This window comes from Syngnathus typhle, linkage group LG22 (assembly GCF_033458585.1).
Source record: "Syngnathus typhle isolate RoL2023-S1 ecotype Sweden linkage group LG22, RoL_Styp_1.0, whole genome shotgun sequence".
Classification (NCBI taxonomy): domain Eukaryota; kingdom Metazoa; phylum Chordata; class Actinopteri; order Syngnathiformes; family Syngnathidae; genus Syngnathus; species Syngnathus typhle.
Genome location: NC_083759.1, coordinates 2,026,892 through 2,038,078, shown reverse-complemented (window position 1 = coordinate 2,038,078; position 11,187 = coordinate 2,026,892). Strand labels below are relative to the sequence as shown.

At 45.8% G+C, this 11,187-nt stretch overlaps 3 protein-coding genes across 10 annotated transcripts in view; 2 read left to right on the top strand and 1 right to left on the bottom strand.

Annotated features, from left to right (window-relative positions):
• The window catches only part of otofa (otoferlin a), a 121,096-nt gene that overhangs the window by 37,777 nt on the left and 72,132 nt on the right, over window positions 1-11,187 (bottom strand). For all 6 annotated transcript variants that reach the window (XM_061270618.1, XM_061270617.1, XM_061270620.1 and 3 more), the window contains 2 exons: window positions 6,249-6,433; window positions 5,886-5,967 (listed from right to left, as the gene is read on the bottom strand). The gene's annotated coding sequence lies outside the window, so the exon portion shown is untranslated. The remainder of the gene's footprint in view (window positions 1-5,885; window positions 5,968-6,248; window positions 6,434-11,187) is intronic.
• Window positions 3,116-5,257, top strand: LOC133146685 (uncharacterized). Of its 2 annotated transcripts, none has more exons than XM_061270643.1 (8): window positions 3,116-3,295; window positions 3,361-3,612; window positions 3,688-3,993; window positions 4,059-4,118; window positions 4,196-4,300; window positions 4,381-4,409; window positions 4,471-4,574; window positions 5,144-5,257. In XM_061270643.1, the coding sequence occupies exons 1-8, from the start codon at window positions 3,244-3,246 to the stop codon at window positions 5,145-5,147; spliced, it is 912 nt and encodes a 303-aa protein (XP_061126627.1). In that variant the 5' UTR covers window positions 3,116-3,243; the 3' UTR covers window positions 5,148-5,257. The 2 variants fall into 2 exon arrangements, with proteins under 2 accessions (XP_061126627.1, XP_061126626.1); XM_061270642.1 differs by having other exon boundaries at window positions 3,142-3,295; window positions 4,369-4,409.
• vrtn (vertebrae development associated) lies at window positions 7,138-10,284 on the top strand. 2 transcript variants are annotated; one of them, XM_061271012.1, is made up of 3 exons: window positions 7,138-7,369; window positions 7,799-8,112; window positions 8,220-10,284. In XM_061271012.1, exons 2-3 carry the CDS (start codon window positions 7,801-7,803, stop codon window positions 9,900-9,902), a joined length of 1,995 nt encoding a protein of 664 aa, XP_061126996.1. In that variant the 5' UTR covers window positions 7,138-7,369; window positions 7,799-7,800; the 3' UTR covers window positions 9,903-10,284. The 2 variants fall into 2 exon arrangements, with proteins under 2 accessions (XP_061126996.1, XP_061126995.1); XM_061271011.1 differs by having other exon boundaries at window positions 7,139-7,443.

The following is an 11,187-nucleotide window of genomic DNA, read 5'->3' as shown; positions in this document are numbered from 1 at the left end:
TTTGTGGAATAAATGCGCCGATGACAAAGAGTTTGGCCCGTGTGCGTCACCTATGCTGCTGACCACATTAAGGTCTGATTAGATCTAGTCGGGCGGACTGTCAGATATTTTCCCAGAATCTGTCGGAACACGTGCGATAGTTTGTCATGCGGGACGCTGAGCGTCAAGGTCCGTGCACGTGGCAAACGACGCAGCTTTTACAGCATGAAGGGCAAAAGGCCACGCCGGCTTGATTAAGTCCAGGCCCGGGCTTACTTTCCACACGTACATTAGCTTCTTTCTGGCATCACTGAGGAGCATTTAAGAGCACCTTTTTAATTCCAGATGATTAAAGAATGTGAACATACGTCACGTTATTGAGAAGTGGAAAAAGTTAAGAAAGCTTCAATCATCATAGTGAAGCCTCTGACAGGCAGGAAATCTATTTAAGAGCCTCTGATTTGACAACAGATGTTTTACTTACAGCTCGAGTTCCGGATTCGACATTGTTATCGCTAATATTTAACATGCATTTATTTGGAGTGGAATTGCTCCAAAACCTGCTATTTTGTTTTACTCACATTCACCTTACTTTTATATTTCATTTGTAGATATTTAGCATCATTGATATGCTTTTTTTTTTTGATAAATATTTTTTTAATTTGTTTATATTTTTCATTTATTTTGTTATTTTTATTTTTTATCATCAGTGTCCACTATATATTATATTACATTATATATATATTTGTAAATAGTTTGCACTAAATCACTTTTGTCAACTTGTAACAGAAATCCAAAAACAGAACGCAGCTAGCGAAGGACATTGGTTGCATCGTCCAAAAACACTTCCAAAGATTTAGCAGACTGGCTGCTGAAGACCACACACACATATTAAACATTCAAATTTGGGTTCATTAACAAAAGATGGCATTCGAATGTAGTTGGCACAGGAGCTGCGCCGATAAATACTGAAAATAGCTTTTGTGACATTTTTATGATTTTGTGTATGTGTGTGTGTGTGTGTGTTAACTATCATTGTGCTGGCTTTAAAGTGCATGAGAAGAAAAAAGGCATCTGGACCCCATTTAGGAAAGTTTCAGTTTTAGACATACCCGCCTCAACCTAAAAAAAAAAAATAGGATGAACCAAAAACCTCAAGGAACAATAAAAACAATCAAAATCTGGAAATCATTAATTGCCCACTCTGATTTTATGGTTGTAAAAAAAAAAAAAAATCTCCGAGCGATGACCCAATTATTGTTTATTTTATCACGTCGTGCTCCAGGTGGTTTTCTTTTCTCGTCTATATTTGGGGGCACTCACATGGGAATATAAACAGGAAAAAAAACCCGCATGTTCCGCACCATTTCAATCAAAAATGGAAAATGAGCCGTAGCTAAAAGCTGATCATCTGTCAACCTTAAAGGTTCACTTGTGAAATTTCTTTCAGGGGCGGCAAACGCCAAACGAAATAGAGACGCTCAAGATTTCCAATTTTGATTCCCCCCCCCCAATTAAATTATAAGAAAACTCACCTGAAATCTTTGTATTAGTCACCACTATTGTCATTTGACAGATTTGACCTTCAAACTACCTCCACTTTTTTTTTTTTTTTTGCCCCTCAAGCTTTTTGTTGTCATCTTTTCCATGCCGACTAGTCCAACTCTTTTTTCTTCTCGTGCGGACATGCGTTTAGACAGACAGTTAAACATAGCAGACCGCAATAATGAAGTTTTTTTTCTTTGCATGATCACACTTAGTCTGTCAAGTGGGAGGCGGCAAAGAGGAACCTGTGGACGTTTTTGGAAACGACCAGTCCATCCTTGAATAAAACAAAAGTGTACCTAATCTATTGTCCTATTCCGAACATGCCGCTTTGGATGCAAACATGTTTCTTTTTTTTTTATCTTGAAGTTTTGACTCCAAACCACGGTCTGTTCCATATTATCTCGAGAGATGCTTTGTGATTAGCCTTTGTATTGTATTTTTCTCATCTTTGACATCTTTTGCCTCCATTGTTTCACTGTTGGCTCAATTGTAGATTCTTTGACCGTTGGATAATTTATTCTAAGGGCCAAGATGACGGCTCACGTGGACGCAAACATGGATGAAAATGAACCTTTGTACGTTTATTAGTTTGCCAGCGAAGCTGACTGGAAGACTAATTGAGAGACGAAAAAAATGCCGACGTCGACGGTTTTCTTGCTGTAAGTGACAAGAGGGAAAATATTCTCATGTGAGGTCACGGATGCTTTCAAGAACGGCCGTCAAGGACGTCGTCGACATCAAGCCAAGTCTGCCGCGTTCGAAAGGCCAAGCGTAACGACCTTGAAAATTTCCGCCCTTTCCACTCGCCACCAGATGCTATTCGCTTCTTTCGAGCCTCCTTCGCGTGACACGTCTGCGGCCAAAGAGCTGCTGCGTCAAAATGAATATATCATTAAATCTCCATTGCAAATCCAACAATTGGACCAATGCCAAATGGGATTTAGATTATTAGAAAATGACAACAACTATGTCCAACTAAACATCCAGGTAGAAGCAAACCAGCCTAAACCCGAACGACCCCAAAGCCGCTCCTCGTCTTTTATTACACGGCTGTCTGGAGGACATCCTTAAGTGTTGCATAACTGCAAAGACCTAACCAGCCGTGGTTACACCCTTCTGTGAAGAAGAAGAAAAAAAAACCCAAACTCCCTTCTCTTTTGCTCAGAATATTCAAGACGGGCTTTGCCAAGGAAAACTGGTCCTCTGGTAGGATTCAAATGAACCGTAATTAACCACAACTCAACATCCAGACATGCTATGTATAGTTTGGTGTTTTTTCTGTGATTTGCAATCAAAATCGCTGTCATATATACACATTCTTAGTAACTGATGGCTTTAAAATGGTTTACATTTCAAGTAAGCAATTATACACAAAGAAGAAAGACTGTTGTTGCCTTCATAGTAGAGCTCCTCAATCATTGATAGGACAGTAAAAGGTACAATGCTGCCATCTAGTGGCCGAATTAAATGCCGCAGTATTCCGTTGCCTTAATGATATTATCAACGCATATAAGATCACACATTGATCATGAAGTCCCAGTTCCCACGTCGACTCTTGCTGAATTCAAAGTATCAAACGACGCAGTCACTTGTGACGTCATCGAGTCTTTACACAAGCGGCTGTTAGTGAGTTAGAGGAAGTTGCATGCAAAGGAAGGAAATACGGCAAATCGACTCCAGCGTGCATCTTGATACAGCAGTGCACACATACTTGGGATGCTCGGGTGCTTCGCCATGACACTGCTAATGCTTCCTCTCATCATAGCAGGTAAGAAAAAAAATAAAAAAAGGATATATAACGACAACTGAAGGCACCCCAACTCTCTTTTGCAGGCCTCAATGGCGACACGGACAATTTGCGGCTCATGTTTCCGTGCGACAATTCCGTGTGTTATCACTTTTGGAGATTCAGCACAGGAACCCGGCGCCTTGACGTTGCGATAACAAGTAACGGGCGGATGATGGGATCTACAGGAGACAACAACCAGGATATAAAATGTAGCGAGAAGCTCCAACGTCTGACGGACGACACCGTCGGCTTGCATTACTGCAAAATAACAGAGAACGCCTTCGTGCCGCAAAAAGGTCCGTCAATCCATTTGAGCAAAATGTTGGAGAGCAAAAACAAGAGAGCAACGTCTTCTTTTGTGGTTTCTTTAGAAGCTCCTGAGTTCAAAGTGGCGCCGGGCTTTGGCGTATCTTTCCAGTGCACTCTGGTGCACTTCTTGACGCTGCGCCATTGCTCCCTCTCGGAACGGTCCAGCGTCCACTTGACGTGGGTGGACCAAGATGGCCGGGAAGTCCGCGACAACTCCAACTATCACATATCGCAAAGGTCCCAGTGCGACGTCACCTTGACTGTCACCTTGCAAGCTCCCGGGAGCGAGGCGTTCAGGTGCCGGGCTCGCGTGGGGAAATCTCCCGGTGACTCCTGGATTTTGGCGGCGATGCGAGTCCAAGTACCAGGTATGGGCCGACGACTAACACAGAGCTCTTATTCTGATTCGACTAACGCCATTTTGCCTGTTTAGTTCCCAAAATGAAGGGAAAGGGAAGAGGAAACTTCAATTTAGATGACGTAGAACCTCAGGGTATGGGATGAAGTCCACTCATTTTTTTAAAAATGACTGAGATTGCCAGAAAAGTGACTTTCACGCCGTGTGTCCAGGCGGCAGCCGCTACCAAGTCGGCGTGATATTGGCGGTGGCGGCGTTGGCCGTGGTGACCGCCTTGGCTGCCATGTTTGTCGTGGTCAGGCGACGAAAGGCAGCGAGTAAGTAGTGACCAGAAGAAAAGGTCCAACAAAAAATGTATTTTGATGTTTTGGAATGATGATTTCAGACTTGTCCCTAGCTGCCTGTCCCACGCCAGTTCACAACCATGTAAGTTTAAGCCTGACACTTTCAAGTGGGAGCACGCTAACAAGGTTTTGTGTCGCCGCAGGTGGCGGACGACGTCGTTTATGCCGATGTGGTCTTCCCCGTTGGCGCAGATCGAATTTCTTTCACTCAGGGCCAAGATACGGAATACGCCAGCGTTCGCTACCGGTAGTCAAGTCAAGTCAAGTCAAGTTTATTTGTATAGCCCTAAATCACAAGCAGTCTCAAAGGGCTTCACATAGACAGAAATTGACAATTATTCTCAAAGCATCCCCTGATCTTAAGCTCCCAAAAGGGCAAGGAAAAACTTAAAAACCCCTAGCAGGGGGAAAATGAGAAACCTTGAGAAGGGACCACAGATGGAAGGATCCCCCTTTCAGGATCACCAGGTTGAAATGGATGCAGAGAGGGCACAAATGATACAACATGAAAATCAATTAAATAAAAAGTGGATCTCCATGTCACAGCAGAGGGCTGCCGAAAGGAGCCCTCAATTGTCCTGGCAGTGCTCTTCGAGGAGGTTGAGCTGCAGTTCCCCTATCCTGAATTGGCCACGAGAATCCAGATAGCCGCTGTCAGCATGGGTACCACCTAACCACCTCCCCGGCCGGGGAGGGGGGAGGGAGGGGGTGGAGAGGGAGAGAAAACAAACTCCAGCCGAATCGGCCACTACAGGTTAGTTAAAGGCCATGTCATAGAAATGTGTCTTTAAACGTGTCTTAAATGTTTCTACTGAGGTAGTCAACTTGTTTTTTTTTCCGTTTTTTGGGTTCATCAGGTTTTCTTGCCGTTTGAATGTACATAGCAGCTGTTAAAGTATCTTACGTATATATATGGTCTACCTCAACAAATACTACTTCCCCTTTTTTGTCAAATCCTGCGACAAGAAAAGTGACTTCCTGGAGTATTGTGAACATTCTGTTCTTTTTTGGGGGGGATTTTAAATGGATTTTTTTTCCCCTCAGAAATTTTTAACATTTAAGATTAAAATTACATTTTGATTAAATTAAATTTAAATGAATAAAATGAAACATTTAAGATTAAAATTAAATTTTGATTAAACTACATTTAAATAAAAAAAATTCACTCCTTTTTTTTCCCCTCAAAAACACATGAGTCTATTCTAATAAAAACAAACTTTTTTCCCCCAGATTTTTGACTTTAGCTTGCATTGTCACACCACACAGTGGTCACACGTGCACGCATACACTGCAACACACACTCTCAGCAGGCAAGAGACTGCCGGAGCCGGTCCCAGCGTTGCCCGATTTGCATTTTAAATGCTTTTTTTTTTTTTTTTTAGTCAGCCCACTACTGTGTTGTTCACAGTGCATCTCCACACCTAAGAGAGGTGTGTGTGTGTGACAGAACGATGCGAGCGGGGGTGTTGAGCAGATAAGACGAGAGAAATTTGTCGAATATTTTTTCTAAATGTTTGTGCATATACATTATTCTTGAGCTAGGTCAATTTGGACTCACCTCATGGCAGCGGGCAGTTTGGCCGAAAGTGACACGTGCGTCAAAACGTTCATTCCACTCCAAGTTGAAGTTTACTGCCAAACTAAACACAAAACAAAGAGTGTTACACTTTGTGTATTAAAACAACCACACATTTTCTTAAATCATTTTTAACTGATTTTTTTTCCATGTCAAAATGTCAATATTTTTTTTCATGCACTTCTTGTGCGTCCCCCTTGGCTTGCGCAACGATTTCCCCATCGTCGTTTCAAAACCTTTTGGCGTGGGCCCGCCGCGTACAAAATGTGCAAGTCCTTTCCACACACACACACACACGCCGCAACCATTCAAGCGTGGAAAAACTTACATGCATCATTTACTCACCGATGCATTGTGAGGTGTGTCACGCAATCAGCTGATAAGGTCAAAGCCGCGAAGCCTGTCCGAGCCAGGCACCAGCGTGTCTGACGGGTCGGCGGGGGCCAAATGCTGCTGGCCCCTGCTGTGTGTGTGCGCGTGTCACTTTGCTGGGGGTGCGTGGAACAAAAGGAGCCTTGATGACCGAAATCCTGCAAGACACAAGAGCGAGAGAGAGGGCAAAGGTGTTAAAGGAGCAGAGGCCGAGCTCCACGCCCAGTCTGAATACTTTCCTCTCCAATACGCAAACGGGATTCGCAGGCCACTGGCCAGGCCTGACTTCGAGTCCGACTTTATTTCGCCTTTTCTAGTTGTAAAAAGTTCCTATTTGGTCTATAATGAATTTGATAACATTTCGCACCTTTAAAAATGCTTTCATATGCGCTTCAGGTAACGACCAATCACAGCTCAGCTTTCAAACAATCACCTGACTGCATTCAATTCTGCAAACTAATTAATGTGCTTCTGTTAAGGCTTTTCAGAATTTGAAGAGAAATTATTATTCCAAATATTCAGTTATATATTCTTAACCATCTGGGACCAATATTACGGCAGACTTAGTTGTTGCAAAATGCTGATTCAAACTAATCATGATGCACAAATTTAAAAATCCTTTACATTCCATTTTCAGATTACTATATTTATTTTATGAAGTAAAATATGTCCTTTTTTTAAAAAAATTCATGGCATTTACAATATTCATTTAAATTGCAAAGCTAATAATGCACGTTTGTGCTTGATGGAGCACCATAAAAAAAAAAAGCATGCCCAACGGGCGTAAAACTAAATGTTTGCACGGACAAAGCGAAACAAACAAAGTTGACAAATAACCTTGAACTGTTGACAAAATACTAACATATTCGTCCCCCCCCCCCCGCCGGTCCTGTCCTTTTGTTAACACTTCACATTGAAGTTGACCCTGACTGCACCAACCAAGCGGAGGAGGAGGAGGAAAGAGGAAGGAGGAGCACTTTCTTCTCCGATGGACCATTTCCTGAGGAGCTTTCTTGGCTGCGCGTCATTGTCACCTTTGACGCGCGCGATGGAGTGAGGACGCAGCAGCGGGAGCAGTCTTCTGAGAAAGCGAGGTTGCTTTTTTTTTTTTTCTTTTCTCCCCGTTTCCATTCTTCCGCGACGTCAAGTCACCAGCGCCATTCCGCAGGTTTGTTCCTTTGCGCGTTCCTCGCGTGAAATGTTTGGTTGCTTTCGGGGCGTTTACCTTTGCGTTCGTCAAAGTTTGCCAAAAAGTTCCGGTGGCGGACGCACGCATTTTGCACGAGTCTCGTTTGAACGGAGTCATCGGGAAATAAAATCCGGATACTCGTGAGTTTTAAATGTCGTTTATTTGATTCACTTTTGTGAGAAAAGTTACAAGACGAGTTACAACGTGCGCGCGCGCGCGCTTTCCATTTTGACTACCTAATTGACCAAATATTCTTCGCACCTTTTAATAAACCTTTTTAAAAGTATTTGATCTTTTTGGTCGAGCTTTGCCTGGTTCTGCCATATCCCCACAGTCATGATTCAGCGGAACGAGGCGGTGCTGTCCATCCTGAGGGAGCTCCAGGAGGCCACGGAGAACTCAGGCCTGGACGCACTCACCCTGAAAGCCCTGGAGGTGGACCGGCTCCTGGCTCCTTTCCCGCTGCCCCGACTGCCCTGCCAGAACTTCCCCGAGTGGGTGGGGGTGGATGACGTGGCCCAGGGCCTGTGCCCGCAGGACGCCCCTGCGGACCTCCTGCCGCTCCGTTGCAAAGGAAAGGGCAACTTGCTGTTTGACGCCGCCAGCATGTTGCTAATAGGCAACAGCGGGCTGAGCTTGGAGCTACAGGTGAGCGTCCGGCGCCGACCGGTCCATACCGGAAGCAACAGTCGGCCGCATTTGAATTTGAAATGAAACAGCTGTTCATTCTTTTGTTTTCTCTTTGCCCCCGCTAGGTGAGGACAGTTGTGGAGATGGTCCTGTGGAAGAGGTACTACTTGTCCGGCATGATCGACTCCAAGATGATGCTCCAGGCGGTCCGCTTCAGCCTCTGCGCCGAGGAGTCGGAGGCCATGCCCAACCTGTCGGCGAGTGTCCTGGAGGCCATCTTTGACGCCGACGTCAAGGCTTCGTGCTTCCCCGACTCCTACGCCAACATGTGGCACCTCTACGCGCTGGCGTCTGTGCTCCAGGTGAACATATACTCCATCTACCCCATGTTCAACCACAAAATCCGATCCTACTTCAACCGGGTCATCCGGCCCAGGACTTGGTCCAAAGAGCGCGAGGCTCAAACCTTCCACATCATGTGGTCCGGCGAGTTGAAGTCAGGGACTTTGTTCCGACCCGATCACTTTGTGGCGCTGGTCCACCTGAGCGACTTTGCTTCGAGTAGTCTCAAGAGCAAGGAGCTCCTCAAGCAAAACTCCAAGTTCTCGTACCCGAGTCTGAAAGACAAGTACAACATCACCAAGAGGACCTTCTACCGCTGGAAGAGGCAGTCTCAGGAGCACTGTAAGAAATCCACAGCCCGCTACGAGGCCAAGTACTTCCTGCAGGCGTGCTACCTGGAAGGGAAGCTCATGCCGCTGCACCGCTTCAAGGAGTTCTTTCCGCAAATCTCCAGGTCCTCCTACTACAACTGGAAGCAGGAGCTCCTCAGGTCAGGCGGAACCCTGTCCACGCCCTCGTCCACGGGGGAGGTAAGTCCCGGGGAGAGCACGGAGCAGGAAGCCTGGTCCTCTCCCGAGCTCAGACAAGACGAGTCGGACCAACAAGACAGCGTGGCGGGCATGTTCGGCCTCAGCGTGGGGCCTCTGGATCTGGAGCGGGCCCAGAGCGTGGCCCACATGCAGCAAGCCAAACGTTGCTTGCAGAACTGCATCGCCACCAAGGCCTCCTTTCCCTTCAGGGTCTTCAAGCGCAACTTCCCCGGCATCTCCAGGTCCACCTACTACAACTGGAGGAGAGAGGCCATGTTGTTCTTCGGAGGCTACAAAGCCAACAGCTCGGACAGCTCGGACGCCGACAAGAGTCCGAAAAGTATCTCTCCGGTCATGCGGAACATCGGAGAAGCGGCTCCGCGGTCCAAGCTCTGCAGGCGTACGCACAGAAGTTTCCGTCTCGCCTACATGAGTAAGAAGCAACTCAGAGACTTTGCAAAACTGCTCGTCCAGAAGTCCAAGTTGTCCCTGGGCAAGTTCAAGCTCAGGTTCCCGACCTTGTCCCTTTGCTTCTTCTGGCTGTGGAGGAGCGGCGACACCAAGAGGATGTTGAGCAAGGTCAACGACCCCGAGGTTGAAGCAACCCCGCTGAGCGTCATCGACGTGGCACGCAAGGAGCTCCCGTGCGCTGAGATGACCTCGTATGTCGGTGGCTGCAGCACGGCTCCTCTGGAAGTCCCGCATCCCCAAGGCGGAGGAGCCCTGGCATGCCCCCTGCCGGACAAGCTGGCCGTGGACGTGGTGGCGCTGGCCAACTTCAAAGCCAAGGCCAAGCTGTTCCTGCAGACGCGCTTTGAGGAAAAGTCCTTCCCCACCTTCAAGGAATTCCGCTCCCACTTCCCCTTCACCCCGCGCTCCACCTACTACATGTGGAAGCGGGCTCTGCACCACGGGGTGTCGCTGGTTCACGGCTGAAGCATTTGGAAAATTGTGTGACACTGGGACTGAGATGCGGGCGTGTCCGAGGGCAGCAGTTCAAAGCTCCCGCTAGGCATCGTACCGGGCCCCCTTTTCATTGTCGTATGCTTTTCGCGTCTCGTTTGTAGGAGACAGGGTTCTTATTCTCTTTTTTTTTTTTTTCTTTAATTCACCTATTTTGTATTTTTGCTTAGTCACTGTGAATGTCCTATTTTGATCAAACGCACCTTTATGGTTATTCTGACGACGCTTGAATGTAAATGAATTTAATTTTTTTAGACTACCTAGTCCCGGTTACCTTTTATTAGCTTTTTTTTTTTTTTTTTTTGGGGAGGTCCAGTGTTACATTAGTGTAAAAAAAAATAAAAAATAAGTGCCACAGAGTTGCTGTTTTTATTTCCTCTCGGTGGGCAAAGCAATTTACTCTAACCTGATCAAATACAAAAAACATTTGCTTTCATTTTAGAGTGGACTAAAAACGGGAGCTGGCAGTATCGATGAGAGCCACTCATCATCTTTGTATTATCCCCCTTCTGTGCAGCTTATTGTGCTCATGTTAATGAAGGTAATGGTCAAGGGTGGGGACGAGCGGGGTGGGGTGGGGAAGTCTTAATTGTATGCAAGGGGATCAAGGATGTGCAGATAAGACTCCTGAGGTTGTGTTTTTGTGAAGGGGGTTCGGGTCTAGGGAACGGGTGGGGGTTGCCTCAGACACTTTGATCAAGGGATACCACCACCACTCACTTGTAAAGTGGAAAAGTCAACCGCTTGAGCTCCGGGCTTTCTTACACCACCGCTTGTTTCTATCCCTTCAATTTGGATCCATATAAATGAGATGATAAAAGTTGTTCATGAAACTAAATGAGATGCCTTTTAACCAAGTTTTTTCCTTCTGTGTTTTGGGCTTTAAAATTCAAGAGAGAGAAAAAAAGTCAACCAATTAATTTCCATGAATTAAAATATTTGATCTGCTTCGAATGTTGATGAGTTTTGTTTCCAACTTTTGTTTGAACAAAGCGACCTCGGCGAAGTGTGATGTGAGCAGCAGCAGGCTACGATGTGGAATTAATGAGGGGTGGAAAGGTCTTGGGAGGATTTAGCATATGTGTGTGTGTTTACATCAGAGCAGAAAGTGAATTGGGAATAAAAAGAATGTGGAGAGCCTTAATTGGTTTCCTCATTAAAGTTTTGATTGGAGAAAATGCTGCAAAGGCGTGACAACAAAAGAGCAGCTTTCGGGTTATGTTCCCTTGTTGTTAATCATCTTTTCATCAGTGCGGGC